Here is a 17,685-nt window from a genome sequence, read left to right on the forward strand (position 1 = left end):
TTTTTTTTTGGAAAATGTTAGTAAAGCTGCAGTCTGATATAAAAGTGCTGGCCATTGGTTTTTGAGTCATCCACTTAACTGCCCAGAAAAGTGCACTTGGAGTAGGAAAGCTACCGGGCACCACCATCAGGCCGTAATGAGAGTACAGACACTTATGTTGTACTTTCAGATGATTACTTTGAATAATGATCAGCTGGCCTTGTCTCAAGTTGGTTTTGAATGGGAGAACTGGAGGGAATAACTTTCAAGGTATACTGTAAAGCCAGGCAAACACTGTGTCAGCCATTAAAGCAAACAACAAATCCACTACATTTGAATGGTTTCAGAGCATTATTACAGAAGCACACATACAGTATAACTATGATTAATTCCAGCTTTTGTATGGGTTTTTTCCTATTGTAGTATTTCTTTCCAGCTTACACAACAGGCTAACATGTTGGGTGTGGTGACTTTAAGCATGATGTACGACCACGAGCCAAAGCATATCGTTGAAAAGATAAATCTTCAGTTCAAAGGGCAAAAACATATCAGTCAGTCCAAAACTGTTTGATGTACCTTAAAGTGTTTGATAATTTGGTGGGTCAACAGTTAGACGATTGCCCAGTTGTAAAATTTACTCCATTTCTATTAGATAAGTTCATTTATTGAATGTAACTCAACACTTTTTTTTTTATACACATACTTTTGTCCTGATTTCACTGTGGCCAAGAGAAACACCTGAGAGGTTGTACATTTGAAGTTCTGCGGTCTCTAGAGCAAACAACCAAAAACAACATGTAAGCAAATCATGCTGCTTTATGAAAACAAAACACATTCTAAAAGTGGTTATGAGTGCAATGAGATTAGATCTAAATAAATGCAACATGCACATAAATATGTTGGGCAAGAAAATCGGTATAATGCTGTCATATGGTAGAATACATTGGACACCTTTATCTGCTTCAAGCGCTACCGAGTACAGACATGTCTTTAGAATCACAGGCACATACAGTTTGATCCTTAATAAGTGGTATCATTCTTCTTTCCTTTTACTGCAGGGTATGAAAATAAAATGAAAAAAACTAAACTTTTAAGTGACCCGTTATCACGCTGTACTGGAGGATTAAGGTCAAACCCAGGTAAGGTGATAATGGTGACTTGGGAGGCCCCTCAGAGTACATGTTTGTGAACATACCTAAGTGCGCTAGGTCAGGGTGATATAAGCAGCTAAAGCCAGACAGTAAAATCCAGTATGAAACAGTATAGACAGAACCTGGAAAGTTAATGTCATCAGCTATAAGGATAGTAATATATAAGCAGAGCCGATTCATGTATAATGGTTATTTTGCCTTGTAATGTGGGAGCAGACTTAAAGCTTGGTGCATCAGGACGTCCACGACTGCATGTTGCGCAGCATGGCCTCGAATCGCTCCAAATTCGGGGCATGAGCATGAGCTAGGTGGTCCGTCAGGCGACTGTACAGACTGAAAGACTTCAACTCCAGCCAGATGAAACCAAAACGGTCGTCATCAAACAGAACAAAGAGTCCCGGGGTGCGTTCTGGACTTGTAAAGCCATGCCCTGCAATCAGGCCTGTCCCATAGAAGCTGAAACAGAGACACAGAACATAAATAATTCATCAATATTTTCATGGATATCAATTTCAGTGGTTTGTGGACTACCAAACCTAAAGTTCATAAATGAGAAGTGACTGTTATGACTGTTGTATTTTACCTTTCAAGCAGCTTGCCCTGGTGCATTAAACCAAAGTGTGATGCACCAGACCAAATTTTGCCCTAACATCTATTCTATTCCACTCACTGTTTAACATAAATCAATGTTTAAGACAATTTATTGTTGAAATGGGTATTTTAGCAAAGACTACACTAATAAATACCAGTATTTATTACTGTGGTTTTTCTGCCTCCACTTAACTGAGTCCTTACCATTTCCTGCAGGTGCGAGGGTACACCTCATTGCGAGCCATGACCCCGAGAGGCAGGACAAAGGGCTGGGTTTCAGAGGGATTGTTGCTGCTGGTGCTTGGGCCAGGCAGACAGCTGTCTGAGCAGGCATCATGGTCTGCTTCCATTGCTGTTGCCCCGCCACAGGCTCCCTCTGCTGTGTGTCCGACTGTGGCAGAAGCGCCACCTGCCTGCTGTTCTGCCTCTCTCTGTACCACCTCGTGTATCCCCAGTACTAGTCGTGACAGCTCGTCAATGTTGCGCTGTTGCTCCAGCTCTGGCAGGACCACAGGCCGACTCAGGTCAACGTCCAGTGTGAGCTGGCCTGCAGGAACATTGGGGTCCCCCTGGGGTAAAGAGCACGATGTGTGGGTTTTGATTGAAAGGTTGAGTTGCAAGAACGCAGACTTCTTAACAAGGTGTGATTCATTTAAATCACAAGGATGATGTAGTCAGTCAAGAAAAGCAAACTTACAGTGAGTTTGGTAGCTCTTGCAGAAGTCCCATGGAAACTGAACATGACGATCTCCAAGCCATGACTGCCATAGGTGCCTTTGAATAAGCCCGGCTGCAGCAAGTCTGAGGGCATCGTAGGAGGCAGGTAGATCCTCCGGTATGTCAAGCAGTTACTGTCATAGGAAAGCACAAGACAGACACCAGTTAAGTGACTTTTTGTCAAACTTGCAAGATACAAGCTACTCTGAGAATTAAGTGCAGTTATACATGGTTTAAAGTAAATAGAAAGCATTTGTGGGAACAGACATACTCATATTGACTGGTGTAAATGAACTTCATAAGGATGAGTTCCTGCATGTGTTCATGGAAGATTTCTTCCAGTGTTCGACCCCATTCTTCCTCCAACCAAGTCCTGAATTCCTACACAAACACATGCACAGAGTTTAAAGTGCTTGGAAGTAAAGTATTGCAGTTCATGCACTTTAAAAGGTTAATAATTTAAACAGGCCATTTGCAGGTTTACAGTAGTAACAGTTTAACGCACCTCCTGTCTGCCTCCTGGCATCCGATGATGATCAGTCTGGTTACATTTTGTTGAAAATTCATCCTTCTTTACAGTCTAAAAATGACAATATGACACATATCAGATAATAACTTTCTTCCAAAGGCATGCTGGTGGGTTGGTTCAGTTCTCTGTGCAGAAGAACATCTTCCACATTCTGTAGAGTTTATTTCTTGAATGTAAAGATGAATTTTTTTCCACTGCCCTCACCTGTATGTCCCCTTTGTGAGGACCTTTGTGTCCATACATACACTCCACAGTGGCCTTTTTGCTCTCCCACAAGTGGATGCGGAAGAGTGGCCGTCTTCTCATGGGATCCTCCACACGGGGGTCATGAGGTGGCAGATACATCCAGCCGATGATAAACAGTCCATCCACCTGTGTGGAAAAATGTTTAAATGATTTACCCTGTCAAATTCTGGAAAATTATTGACAGACCTTGCAAACGGGGTCAACAAAATCTTAGCTGCAGACACTTCCTCATCTTACTACAAATGTATTATGAAACACACATACCACAACATTGAGCAATCCACCATAAGGGCCAATGTCAGGCTGCCAAAGCCCCAAGATGTGCCTATAAGGGTAGAGCACTGCAACAAAAGAGCACAACAGCAAACCACACTAATCAATTTCAACATTACTGGACTCCTGGTTTACCATGAGTTCATTGTGCATAGTTAGAAACTGTAGGAGATGTTAAAACCAACCAAATGAGATGAGATATAAATCCAAAAGGGAAGAAAACATTAACTGACCATGTTTCTGTCAGCCAAGTTTCTTAGCAACACACAGCACACCAAATTATCTGGCCTCCCGTGTCATGGTTAATATGCAAGCAAACAGCGCTGTGTAGAATCACTAACAAATGGGTGCACTATACCTCTACAACTGTTTGCTTACTAATTTAACCAATAAAAGTCCCCTACAAACAACCCGCCATGCTGTAGCCATCCACTTTGAGGCCCATGTACATACAGTGTGTGTACACATCTCTATAGTCCATGTGCTCGTAGTCCGGGAGGAGCTTCATAAAGCGCCCAGACTTCACTCGTGGGTTGACACCTGCACGGGCACAACACAGGGATGTGTAGAGCAGCCGAGGACCAAGGCCAGCTCAGCCCAATGCAGTGCTGTGCTGTATGCATGAATGTGCCAAAATAGCTCGGTCAAAAAGCCAACAGTTGCTGCCACCACTTTGCTGGATAAGTTATGTGGAAGTTGGCATTCCAAAAAGCAAAAATATTCTCAAAATCTCTTGGGATAAATAACAAAAAAGATAAGGCAGACAACACTGCAAATCTTTTTTTTTCTTAAAATATACCAGCAGCAGTCCAAGTTTAATTGGAAAAAAGAAAACAAACAAAAAAACCCCATTTGGACAGCTTTCCATGTGCTGTAAATTACAGCCAACATTTCTTCTTTCTGAATAACCAAACAATATGGGCAAAACCAAAATGGTCCAAATGAATAGGAACAAACAAGTGACCTCACGGAAAATAATATTGAGTGGTATGAAAGCTGTGAGACTGACGTTTAACGTAGAGGTCCTGGCTGCACACTCCTCCTGCTTCCATCTTCCTCAGATCCTCCTTCATGCCAAACTCTGCAGAGCAGAAACAGGAGAAAGACTGACATCAAAAAAAAGATTTGCTACTAATAAAAAGAAGCATTCACTTGAATGCAGTGAGTCAAGATTTTTCAAAACACTCGATTAGTGCTGCTACAAAACCCAAATCTTGTCTAAGTGATGCTCTAACTTTAAAAGGAGCTCGGCTGAACAAGGAAGTTGTAGAGCAGCCAAGGAGATGGACAATCCAAGGTTAAACCTGTCACAACTTCTAAATCAAGGCAAACTATCTATATAATCAAGATTCAACAACTACATCGTTCAAAGTAAACCGTTTGTGGCTTCAAAGCAAACAAAGCAATGAAAAACTGAAAGTTAGAATAGTAACTCTTTTGGAGTCTGCACACTTATTTTTAATGGAATGGATTAATTTGCCACTCGCCATAATTGGTAAAATAGGTATTCTAATCTTCTTCACATCAATGCATTGTGTAGTATAAAACAATGGACCCTGCATTTAAAAATGAGCTTTTCCTTTGAAATACTTCCCAAACTTAATTAAGGAAATTTAGATACAGAAGTTGTTATCTTATCTTTTGAGGATTTTCATTGCACTTAACTGTCGTCTTCCACAAAACATTAAAATGGATTCCTCGCTCATTGGAAATGCCTGGAAGTCAACTTGTTATGCAACTTTTCACTACATTCCTCAGGTGTCTCCCATTATTCCACATATTCCACAGCTGACACGGATTGTTTTCTGAAATACAACCCTCGCACTGCATGGGAAGTTTACCTTCATTAGTAATTATTCCACCAACTTAAAAATCAACCAGGCATTTATAAAACGACAGTGACTGAAATATAAACGACTGTTACACAAGTTTTTACTTGATCAATGATTTCATAAAGGGTTGAATAATGGGATCAGGGATGCAGATTTACGTGAAAAAGGGAGAGCCTGGGAAGGCTTATAAAGTCATTCAAATTTCAAGACAGTTGTGAATCTTCCCAGGAGTGGAGTTCACAGCAGGGTCATCCTAAAGACATTACACACAAAAAGAAACCTCCAACACCATTTCCTGGCCTCAGTTAGCATGTGAAATGTTAATGTTAATGACTGAACAAGTGTAGCTTGTTTGGAAGGTTTGCAGGAGAAAGCCAGTACAGCTTGTGTTTGAAAAGCTGCATCAGACTCCACCACAGAATTTATGGAACAGCGTTTCTTGCACAGATATGACGGGCTACAGCTTGGCTAAAATAGGGCCATGTGACAGGGCACTGATCCCAAACACAGAAGTGAATCTACAACAGAATGACTGAAAAAGAAAATTATTAAGGTGTACCAATCATGCCAATCATCATCAATGCTCTGTTTTTTAAGAATCTACACGATCCAGCTACTGTCACTGGGATCGTTCTCTTAATATGTCCGCACAGATCAACCGGAATGCTTTGCCCACATTCCCCTGACCTGACGACAGTGAGGATTCATTAGTCTTGCAAACGCACCCAATATTAAGATGTGGCTCGACGCTCTATTTACTTCTGTTATCAAAGTCTAAATGGTCTTGGTTTTACCTTCCACACATCGCCTTCTCCAGATCGTTTCCGTGTTAAGGATTTGTCTGAATTTCTTGCAGACAAGGGCAACATTTGGTAGAACTGTTCCGGGTAGCAAGGAGAATATCTCCACTAAAAGCTCTGGCGGTAATTCCAATAACGACTGGGGGTGCGGAGGTCCCCTGCTTGTGCGATCCCGGCAGCCTCCTCTGTTGACATGACCGCTGCCATATTCACAAGCGTCACTCGGCCCTGCAGTGGCGACGACGCGTTCAGGGCCTCCACAGCTACCTGCGTCGCCTCTCCTCTGGCCCACGATCCGCTCCCCGTCTTCCTCGTCCATGTCCGAGTCGCTGCCTTGATCCGGCTGGTTGTTCCGCTGTCGCCTCCGGCACCTCCGAGACTGCCCCACTCCGCAGAGCCTGGCACAAACAGCCATTCGTAGTCACCAAACAGGCAACATTACATCACTACAATACATCTATCAACCGCAGTCTGGTTCGACTCCTCGCGAGCACAGGCAGAGGCATTTCTTCTGACGTCACACTGTTCACGTAAATAACGTGCCACTTCTTTATTCCCTTACTGTCTTGTGTACAGTATGTTGTATATATGAACCAATGTTAGAAAGAGGACCGACGTTTTACAGCTGGAGAATTAAAAACAAACAAAACAACAAAAAAGCCACTGCAGTCCATCACATGCAGTCTGCTCCATTAAATGGGCTTCAAAAGGGATATTACGCACATGTTGCTGCAAAATGTTAGTTATCAGAATAGATGGATAAGCAAAAAGTAGAGACAATCATTACTTGTTATTATTGTAGTCAAACTGTAACCACACAATGAAACGAATCCACATGCCGAGAAACTTTTGCTTATTTTGGTGCTTTTATATCTGGAGTCAGGACATTTGCATACTTTATCAAAATGGCATAGTTTGTCTGTAGGACTCCCCTTCTGACATTTACCATACCAGAAAAAGCATTAAGCAATCAATCACAGGAATTCCTGACAAAAAGTGTGTTTATCAAACAAAAAGGCAGTGTTGAGAGACGTTAAAATATGTACCTTTTTGATAAACTTCATTAAAAGAAGAATAAAAGACGAGCCAGCCAGGAGTCGAACCTAGAATCTTCTGATCCGTAGTCAGACGCGTTATCCATTGCGCCACTGGCCCGCACGAAATCAAATAGCCTGACGTGAGTGTATTAAACTGAAAAAGTCCATGATGCATCACCTTCACTTAAGCGGTTTTATTGTCTTATATATCTTTAACATAATACATATGCAAAAGTAAAACAAGCTTAAATCCACGAAATAATATAGTTTACCTGAAGTCGTTACAACAGGCTGATTATGAAATTTGAACATACACATTACTGACTTCATGTTCTAACGAACGACTTATTGCTTAAATTAGAAATAATTTGATTAGAGCCAGGTTGGTTTAACAACGACTCTGATGTAACACCAAGGTGACATTATCTAATCGGTAGTTCAAGGTGGAAATAACATGGAAGATAGCAAGGCCTCCCGTTATCGTGGACCAGAGTGTGCAAATCCCTTTTACAGTTAGGAGAAAAGGTAAACGCTGTGAATGCAACAGCAGCTGATGTCTTCGTTAAGGGAGTAGAGAACACAAAAAAAATCATGACTCCTTCTGCCATCTGCTGGTCGTTGACTTGTTTCTAAAGTCTGAAAATGTGATACAAAAAAAGGTGGCAGCTGTGGGCACTTGTATCACATTCTCTTAATCTGTTCTATATGAATTTGTATTTTATTATGATACATTGTTTGTCATTTATTAGCATGTGTACTATATGCAAAAATACTCAAACTGCACTGATTTAATCACTATACTTTTGTTTAGTTATTCAGTACATTTAAATAGGAATATACGACGATAATAAAGGATCTACTATCGTGACGACTGCTTTTTAATTGGACAAATTTGTTCAAACGTCAGAAAAGACGCATAAAAACAATTCGAGGCGGAATTTGACAACCCAAGAATTTGAGGCATGGAATAAATCTAATTCTGACACTTACGTCTGTGTGTTCAAAATTAGCTGTAATGTTTAAGATGAATAAACTTTGACTGCACGCCATGACAAGTTATACAACATCCTTACGGTCAGTGATTATGGGTCATGAAACAACCAGCTCAACAATATGAAATACTTTGCTCCCGTTAAAATGAGAAAGTTAAAACGAAATGCTCTCCGTCCTCTCTACACGTTAGGACGTTGGAGAGTTTATGTGCGGCCTCTACAGTCTGCTGTTGAACCTGGGTTGAATGAGAAACCCTGAAGTGAGGAGCGCACGAAGGCACGGGCCCATCTCTCGCGAGGAACGGCGCCGTTATCGGAATCTCTACAAACAACACGAGAATTCGTCATTCACACGGTAATATAACCCAATCTAAAGCGGTTCATGTGTCGTGTGCGAGCAATGGGCAAAGAAGCGGAGTCAAAATAACATTTAATTGTTCTTTTCAACTTTCAACGAATCTTGCATTGCGTTTCAGCGGCCTTTAGGCCCAACTAGCATGCTAACTACCAAGCTAGCCTAAATAGCGTTTCATTTAGGCTACTGTGCTTTAGCTTTGACGTTAGCACGCAAGCTCACAAATCGGATTGTGCAGCCTCAGCTAACATTAGCCACGAGCTACTTGTTCTTCTAGAGGCTGAATATTGGATGCAGAATGAGCTCTGGTCAAAATACACCAAATTACAAACAAAAATAGGATACATGCAGTTACATTACATAAGACATAACCAGCAAAGACCATTTTTACTTAACTTCGTAGTGAGACCCCCGCCCAGTTAATTACCCGTATTATCTGGTGCTTTTATCTAAACGTCCCTTGCTAGTCTAATAATGTCTTTTAAGTTTGCTTTTATTTGTTTATTGATCTTGTTTTGTTATAATTACTGTGGATTTTACAAACTCTGAAATTGTCCAAACAGCTTCGTGAGCTAATAGATGCTAACCGCCAGTTATAAAGACGTTAGCAGCTTTCAAATTCAGGACAGTTGTCACACATCATCATCATCATCATCATCAAGAAATCAGTCTAGCGTTCACGAATGTAAAAGTACATAAGGCTGACTCTGATTATAGAGATACTATACTTATATTATATAGATTATAGAACTGTAGATGTGTTTGTCATATACACATAAACTATTCCCCTGTGTGTTATATGTACACCATGAAATTAGAGCAAATCCATTCTTCTAAACACTTTAAATTTAAACGAGTGAACTTAAGAATCAGCCTTACATCTAATATACTAATATGATATAAAGGAATACATTGATATTGGTATTTATATGTCAGTTATTTTTTTGTAGCCATTTTATTTGCAAGTTTTCAGTTTCTTAGATAAGTACAGAGACAAATGCTACAAAGGCCTATCACGCACATTTTATATGGTTGCTTTACAACGATGGTTGGATCTTGACAGTGTCTGAGTAATAAGTAATTCTTTCATTGTCAGGGCCCAGGTAAGCTTGTATGCCTGGCTTGTTTTTTTCCAAAAACAAATGGTCAGTGGGGAAAGTGACTATTTGTAAAAGAAAAAGGTCTTTTGTTCATTCATCCATTTTTATTTAACCAACAATTCACCTGCATAACTCAACGTTGCAAAGTAATATGTAATTAACATGTGAATATAATGACCATCCTGCTTTTTTGATTTGTTTTAAAACTCTGAAAAAGGGTTGTTCATAGTTGCGTCGTTAGGAAGTTGCAGCTCTCTATGTATCGTGTCATCAGGATACCAAAATTGGTTGCTACTTTTAGGATCCATCCTTTCATAGTAGCAGAGATCCATCCAAGTAGCGGAGAGTTGTTGGTTTAGGAATGCAGGGTTTGAGTCCTGGCTCGGGTCCTTTAGTCTTCAGTTATTCTTGTTTTTATTATTCAAAAATAATAATATGAATAATTATTCTTTCTTTTTTTTACTTCAGAAAATGTTCCCAGCTGAGTGAAGTAACTCTTAAGTATCTGAGAGGAAGCTGTGATCAAAAACTATTCCAATTCTTTAGATACTAAGGAAAGGAACTTAGGGGCAGTATCTCTGTGTGTGTGATCAGGAAAGGATTCAAAATAGTCATTTTTTTTGCATCTTCATTGCTACAAGAGATTAAATGGGTTTCACTGTTGCTGATATAGACATATTACATTATCGTCCTTAAGTTAATCTTCAGAGTTTTGTTGCACTTCTGTTCTCTCAGTAAGCATAACAACTGTTTTCCCGTCACTCAAAAGGTCGTAGTAAGACCCTTTTCTCAGGCACTAGTAAAAGCACTGCCAGCAGCTCCATCTTAAACCCACCATCACTGCCTCTGTCCACTGCACAACCTCCATCCACAGACTACTAGGGTGTTACACGTGTAAATGGAAGAAAATAGACTTGAAGCTAAAAGCATACCCTGGGTTGTGGTTATACATAAAAAAACAGTGAGTGAAAATACCCTTACAGCTGTGCTGGTTGAAGCAGAAGTCTTTCTTTCCAGTCAGATGCTCTGGAAGAAGGCAACAGAAAGCTGCTTTGAAATGCATTTAGCAAAGACCGTTTCATGTCTTAAATCTTCCTGAAGTCACAGCTGTAGATGTGTTTTAAAGGATGGTTACAAGTAGTTGCATCTCTTCTCTGCCCCACACAGTGTGACAATGTTCTTTAGAGTTTATTTTTGTTTTCTCTCAATTTCAATCATTTAAAACTTCACAAAATTAGAGCAGGCTCTCAATTTCAATGGTGCGCTGATCCAAAACGTTGTTGTTCTTGATGAGAAGTCCGAGTCATGCCTGGACAACAACGTAAAGATACTCAGCCTTATAGAAACACTTGAGTTTCTGAATATTGTCCTACTATATTTTTTCAGTTGTGAACAATGTCTGAACAAGACTTGGAAGAAATTGTGCAAATAACAGTGGAGGACTTTGACCAGGAAGGTCGGACTGGTAAGATTTCTTGCTATTACTTATTTTTATATTATAATTGGGGTAGAATGATGATGGTTGAAGTCAGGTTTTCTGCAACCCCATCAAACAGAAGTTTAGTTTAAATTAAAAAGTTTAACCTTCATAGTTGCTGGGATGCAGCATATATTTGGCATTCTTGCTTATTGGAGCAGGGACGCACCATCAGTCTGATCAACAATAAGTGAAATCTAACTAGAAGACTTTCGTGTGTTGTTTTGACCGTGTCTCTTTACTTGATTCATGCCAGACATGCTAGACAATCATGACGATGATGAAGAAAGGCCACAGAAGAAAAAGAGGAAATTAAGCAGCAACCAGGAGACTATCAACAACAATCAAGACCTATCTTATATTAAGGTACCAGCGCAGTGTATAAAAGGAGCTGTGCAAAGCTCTTAGGATTTATTATTATTATTTTCTAATTCAGGATAAATGACTTGCTTTATTATTTGTGCTTCCAGAACCTTTTGGTTTCATTCACTGGATCAATCAGCCAGCGCCTGGAAGGAATTGAAGCAAAACTACAGTCCCTGGACGCCACATGTAAAGCCCTTGGACGCAAACTTGAAGGCATGGTACCCTCTGCCAAGAGTCCTATCCAGGTTCCTATGATTGCAGGATCACCACAGGGTGCTACTCAAACTTGGAATAAAGTGCGATGGTAAGTTCGAACCCCTTTCATCAATCAGTCAAACAGGTTGAAAAACGTTTAGCGGTTGTACAGAGTCACTCCTCTAATTTTTGATAATAATGTACAAAGTACCCCTGTACGGAAACCAAATGAGTTTTTTTTGTCTTTTCTTTCAGTGTTGTGCCACAGACAAATGTAATAGTGAACAGGGAACACCCAAAGGGTTCAAGTCCGGAAGACACTCCACTAGAGAACCTGCTCAGCAAGTTAGTGACACTTTCACAGAGTACTGTACAACACAAATCAGTCCTAATGATGAAAAACAATGTAATCATAGTATATCTGGCTTGGCCTCTTACCCCAGTTTTTGATACATAGACCCTGCTGTTTTCAGATGTAACAACAATTGAGTCTGTCAGTGCTTTATAGACAGTATTTGTGTTTGCAGCACTGTGACCAGGAAGCGTCAGAATACTATCCTGGTAAAGGTGCCCGGCCCTGATGAGAGTCAGGAGGAGCAGGACAGCGGCTCAGAGGCCAGTGACTCTGTTTCTAATGGTGGCCAGTCAAGCAGCGCACAAAATGGCCAAAATGTCACACTCATCACATTGAATTCAGAGGGTATGTCTTCACACTGCATATGCAGAAACATGAATTGACAAACGAGTGTCGCTCTTTTGTTTCTATTTAAGATTGTCTGTGGGTGTAAATGAACACATTCGCTATGAGGAAGATTGGTTGATTTTTGTTTAAACACAACTGCTGCTGCAAGAAAAGCCTCAGGATTACTGTTGTCAGAATCTTATTTCTTTCAAGTTAAATGAACGGTTAAACACCTTTTGACTTGCTGTCTCCAGTGAGACAAAGAAGCAAAACATTTAGTCTAAACATGTTACATTTACATGGAAGTGTCTTTCTTTGCTTTATCAGATAACTTCCAGTTTTTGCTGGGTTTTTTTTTTTTCAATACCAGTGGGGTCACATCATCCATGTAAAAACAAACAAAAAAAGAGAGAAAAACATCAATGAACATGAAATACAACAAGCATCAGTATCACAACAAGCATCAGTATCCTTTGTGTCAAATCTCCCATGCACAAGGCAGATGTTGTGGATTACTACCTAAATCTGCTTATATATGAATTTTTTTGGGTTGCTCATTTTTTAATGTGGATTACATGACTTTTGTGCTGATCTGCATATATAATGTAAAGCAAGCTGATCTGATGTGCTGAAGTTCCTGTTTTTCTAGCTTAGACTGTTTTGATGCAAGCTCTGATTGATTTTTCATGTTTTTAGTAGCTTTCTTTACTCTCTCTGGCCTAACCCTAATGAAATCCATACTGTTTTTAGATTTGTTGCAGAGAGGAAGTTCTTGGTTATCCTCAAAGGGAATTAATTTATTTGCAACTCGATGATATTATTGTGGTAGTCAACATTAGCGAGATGGTACTATTGGTCTCATGCAATGTTTCTGTGGTAATACTTAACAGCTATCAGCTGTGACCAAATAACCAAAAAAGCACTTTTGCCCATAATATGCTCACTTCTTTTGTGCAGCCACATGGGGGTGCTGTTGTATTACACCAACTTACTCGGAGGCTTGTACCTGTGATGTTTTTTTAATCATACCTTTCATAAAATAGATATAATCTACTTTTTTCAGTCAAAGCAGACCAAGTAGATTTTACAAACTGCAAATTTACCAAAGGTGAGCTTTGTATAGCTTACGTTTTAACAAGAGCTCTTCCTCTTCTGTTTTGTAGATGATTATCCCACTGGCACCTGGTTGGGAGATGAGACCAACCCAGAGATGCGAGTTCGCTGTCCGGTGTCTCCAGCTGACATGCTTCATATCAGCACAAACTGCCGCACGGCAGAGAAAATGGCGCTGACGCTGTTGGACTACCTGTTCCACCGAGAGGTCCAGGCCATGTCTAATCTCTCTGGGCAGGGCAAACACGGAAAGAAGCAACTAGACCCACTCATGATCTATGGCATTCGTTGTGAGTATTGAAACCAACTCTCCGCTACTTTCACTCTTCTTCGAGCTGAAGTCGACCTGGAGCAAAACATTATTCCAATGCAGTTGTTTTTTATTTTCAAGTTGTGAGTACAGACAGACTTCGCCAAGCATTAGTGATACAGAAATATAATTATATAATATATATAATGAATATAATTAAGCTTATTATAATTAATTATTAAGTATCTATGTAGGAGCAGTCACAGCGTTCATGACTGGATTTGAGCTGTTAGAAACTTGACAGTTTGTGATGGCTAAATTGGTAAAATGACCCTTTAGTAGCTGCCATGTCAGTGTCTGTTTCTCATAAATATTTCATCTGCAGATGTTTAAAACCTTTCCCACTTATCGTAATAAATAAACTATCCGAGACCTTCCCACATTTGATCCTCATTCTTGAAGCAGCTCTGAATAGAACACAGAAATAGACCACAGTATGTATTCCCAAGGTGGCTTATAACAACATGCATTCATCATTGCGCGCACACGTTAATATGCAACACATTTAAGTACATACTAGACTCCAAATGACATGCACATGTCTGTTAGAAAGATCTTAATGGAGTCACCCTCAATTCAATGAACTCTTTGATTCCTAATTAAGCAGCGTCATGGCTTAAATGGTAGACAGATTGATCTGTAGTCAAGTCCTTTGGCCTCATACTGTGTATTTATATGGTTTATATTACAGTGTTATAAGAGGCTTTGTCAGATGTTACGCATCACGTAGAGTTCAGTTTAAGCTCCCCGGAAACGTTTTTAAAAAAAAAAAATTTCCCTATGGCATATGTGAACATAAGGCAGGATTAAAGCTCTGCCGGAACTGCATGTCACATGGTTGAATCGTGCTGCATATCCCCTTCTTCCACACCTTTCAACTTTGGACAGGGGGTGTCAGTGTTGACCATTTGCTGTAAGTCTGGAAAAAAAAAAATCATCTGGCTTTCACACCCACTTCACCCCTCTTGGCCAGCTGTGCTGAGGTGAAAGAGAAGTCAGGCATTGTACTTCTTCTTTCTAATGCTCCTCTTTTTGTAACACAGTTATCAGTGATGTTTGTTTAAGTACTCGAGAGCAACACTGAATGTCTGCTTGGGGAGAATTTGAGAAAATACTCTCCTTTGTCCCCTTTTTGGAACAAAATCCCAGCAGCACACAAAAGCAATCATGACTTTCCCCTCAAAGTTTCAGCCTGCTTTTTTAACTATAAACTGAATAGTTTGCACTCCCAGCTACCTATATTTCCACTTGACAATTTATATGTGTAGTTACTTGCAGATTTGCCCTGACACAGGCATGTGTCAGGGCAGAGGCTGAAGCAGGGCTGTATTATTTTTGTATGACTTTATTCTGCGTGTCTTAAAAATTGAAAAGTAATGAAGGAGCACCTGCCTTGCTTGCCTCTGCATGACCAGTCAAGTGCAAAGAGTGTCTGTATGCTGTCATCCAAGTGCTATCACATATCTCTCAGCTCCCCCCTCTCACTTTCTATCCCCAGGTTAAAAAGTGTTGCGGTGTTGCTAACTTACATAGGAATGAGCTGTCAAGCGACTCTCCCCCTCTAAACACTTTATAATATGGGGTAGACAGCTACTTAATACACCTGCACGTATCTCCAGGGAGAGGTTGAGGGACAGTCCAACCTGTGTTAACTTGCCAATAGGTGTGGAGAAGTAAACGGAGCCTGAACAGTGCTTACATTCATCTTTTTTTTTTTTTTTTTACAAATAAATTTGTGTTTTGGTTACAGATGAAGCAGCTCTATTAAAAATACCTTTTCCTATTTCCAGTTAGCTTTATATCTGAGCTATCTCTCTTCTAGTTCAAAGTTTGCATTAAGTGCATTTTTAATTTAGGCATTTTGCAAGTGTTAATACAAAGTACTACTTCCGCAGAGATGATGAAAGCCACAACACTGTCTAAGATGCTGAGATTCTGAATAGTTTGCTTCAGCCTACGAACAAGTCCTTCACTCGCAACTGTTTTTTACTATTTATTTTCTATGTAAAAGCCTCAAATTTTATTTTTAGATATGATTTGTCAACCTTACCTCTCACTCCATGAAACCTCTCCATGTCCCCTCAGGCCACTTGTTCCACAAATTCGGCATCACTGAATCAGACTGGTACCGGATCAAACAAAGCATCGATTCAAAGTGTCGCACTGCGTGGAGACGCAAGCAGCGTGGCCAGAGTCTGGCAGTGAAGAGCTTCTCCAAACGCACACCACGCAATTCAGCTACAGGTAAAGTAGAGACTGTCATCGGGGGTTTTTAGATCTATAAAATATTGTATCAAGACCATGGCTTAAGGTCAAGAAGCCACATATTTATGAAACAACAGTAAACACGGATGAACCATAAGAAAGTACAGCACGCTAAATAACAAATTTAATAATAATAGATCACTTTTGACTCACGAGCGCTACCAGAACAGGGGTATCTCTGTCTATCTTCAAGAAGCTCTTGAAAACCCAGCTCTTCAGAGAGCATCTCCTATCCCAGCTCTTACCTTGTACTTCCCTACCCCCTCTATCTCTGCACTTTATCTTTCTCACTTCCTTCTATGCCTGCACCCTATCTCTACTCTGTCGCCTCTGACAGAGTCGGACGAGTGGGTTCCTTCTATGTAGTTTATTGTTAGCTTTTTATATAGCTTGTTATATCTTCATTTGTAAGTTGCTTTGGATAAAAGCGTCTGCTAAATACATAAACATAAACGATGTTAACTTTTTAGAAAATCAAAACACACTATAATATGTCTGAATCACTTTGGAAACTTTATTAGATTTCTAATCAAAATCAAACGCAGACCCCTGAGAAAGAAACACCTTCTGCTCTTTGCATTGCTTACATGCTGGCCACAACACCATTGACTTTTTTTTTCACTTTCAGTGGAGCGGAATGCGATTTACGGTTTTGAACCCCATTAATCTTGTGCTGTCAGCAAAATCAAGTCTGATTAATTCATCTTTGAGCTGATCCTGAACTGATATCAAAGCCGTGGAGATGATGTATTTTCTTTTTTTTTTTTCTAAACTTGGAGGAAGTTCTGTATGCCTCTTAACTTTATTGTTATAACATTTAGCGCTTTGTTGTGGTTGTGTCCAAAGAAGACGGCGGCTAGCTGCCAACGATTAGTCATATTTATAAAGTTTTATTGTTTAGTCCACATAGAGGCTGTTTGTTAGTTTGTTTTACACAGGAGAGACTACATTTGGTGCATAGTCTTGGTTGGTCAGTTTCAGCATCATGAGAACTTTATGTTGCAGTTTACTCTCACCCTGTTTTCATAGGGACTGTCTGCTTTGCCTCAAAATCAATATTAGATAATACAGCTCCTATTATTTTTCTGCACGACCACCAGCCCGTGCAAACTGTCAACACAGTCACAGGCAGTGAAGTCAGATGCCTCTTATTTTATCTACATTGAAGCTATTCCAGGATCTGAACCCAAAGTGCAGTTGTAGAGTGTGTTGCTGCAGATGTTTGGGATCTACACACAATGCCTGCTGTCCTTCCGTCCCTATGAGCTATCACCTCTCACCTCTGACCAGGGAAAAGTTTGACTGTGGGGAAACCCAAATATCCTGTGAGCACACACTCGGGGTGGATTGTCAGGCCCTGCCTTTTTTTTTTTTTTTTTTTTATCAGGCCATGCACACCCCAGAGTGTACAACACAAATACTTGTTCAGATGGCTCATCCACCAGCATGCAGCACACACCAAGCAGCCATTCTATTCCTAATGAGATTACATGACTATGGATTCGGGAGAGACGATTTTTATGTATTTTTTAAATCCTAATTGATTAACAAATAACCCCCGTAGAACAGAAACTAACTCATTAGCCCCCACAAACCACCTGAGACTTTCTTCTTCATCCTGTACATGAAGTACAGAAATGTGTTTACACAGTACCGAACACAGCTGTGACAATGA

The 17,685-nt window shown here is 40.1% G+C and overlaps 2 protein-coding genes and 1 non-coding gene across 5 annotated transcripts in view; 1 reads left to right on the forward strand and 2 right to left on the reverse strand.

The window, feature by feature from the left end:
* Window positions 1–775: 775 nt before the first annotated feature.
* On the reverse strand, window positions 776–6,645 carry fbxo31 (F-box protein 31). 3 transcript variants are annotated; one of them, XM_072385567.1, is made up of 10 exons: window positions 6,113–6,645; window positions 4,496–4,567; window positions 3,940–4,026; window positions 3,478–3,554; window positions 3,172–3,339; window positions 2,944–3,018; window positions 2,710–2,819; window positions 2,419–2,572; window positions 1,926–2,290; window positions 776–1,586 (listed from the first exon to the last, which is right to left on the reverse strand). In XM_072385567.1, exons 1-10 carry the CDS (start codon window positions 6,531–6,533, stop codon window positions 1,364–1,366), a joined length of 1,752 nt encoding a protein of 583 aa, XP_072241668.1. In that variant the 5' UTR covers window positions 6,534–6,645; the 3' UTR covers window positions 776–1,363. The 3 variants fall into 3 exon arrangements, with proteins under 3 accessions (XP_072241668.1, XP_072241666.1, XP_072241667.1); XM_072385565.1 differs by lacking the exon at window positions 3,940–4,026 and having other exon boundaries at window positions 6,113–6,643; XM_072385566.1 differs by lacking the exons at window positions 3,940–4,026; window positions 4,496–4,567 and having other exon boundaries at window positions 6,113–6,644.
* A 555-nt stretch (window positions 6,646–7,200) lies between these two features.
* trnar-acg (transfer RNA arginine (anticodon ACG)) lies at window positions 7,201–7,273 on the reverse strand. The gene has a single exon. It is a non-coding gene; the product is annotated as a tRNA-Arg (tRNA).
* A 964-nt stretch (window positions 7,274–8,237) lies between these two features.
* banp (BTG3 associated nuclear protein) overlaps window positions 8,238–17,685 on the forward strand; it is a 38,428-nt gene continuing 28,980 nt past the window's right edge. Inside the window, exons 1-8 of the mRNA XM_072385568.1 lie at window positions 8,238–8,502; window positions 10,989–11,067; window positions 11,336–11,445; window positions 11,550–11,749; window positions 11,896–11,985; window positions 12,168–12,340; window positions 13,486–13,725; window positions 15,831–15,989. Coding sequence (XP_072241669.1) covers window positions 10,998–11,067; window positions 11,336–11,445; window positions 11,550–11,749; window positions 11,896–11,985; window positions 12,168–12,340; window positions 13,486–13,725; window positions 15,831–15,989 — 1,042 coding nt within the window. The 5' untranslated portion in view covers window positions 8,238–8,502; window positions 10,989–10,997. The remainder of the gene's footprint in view (window positions 8,503–10,988; window positions 11,068–11,335; window positions 11,446–11,549; window positions 11,750–11,895; window positions 11,986–12,167; window positions 12,341–13,485; window positions 13,726–15,830; window positions 15,990–17,685) is intronic.

This window comes from Leuresthes tenuis, unplaced genomic scaffold, assembly GCF_036924035.1.
Source record: "Leuresthes tenuis unplaced genomic scaffold, fLeuTen1.0.hap1 SCAF_5, whole genome shotgun sequence".
NCBI lineage: Eukaryota > Metazoa > Chordata > Actinopteri > Atheriniformes > Atherinopsidae > Leuresthes > Leuresthes tenuis.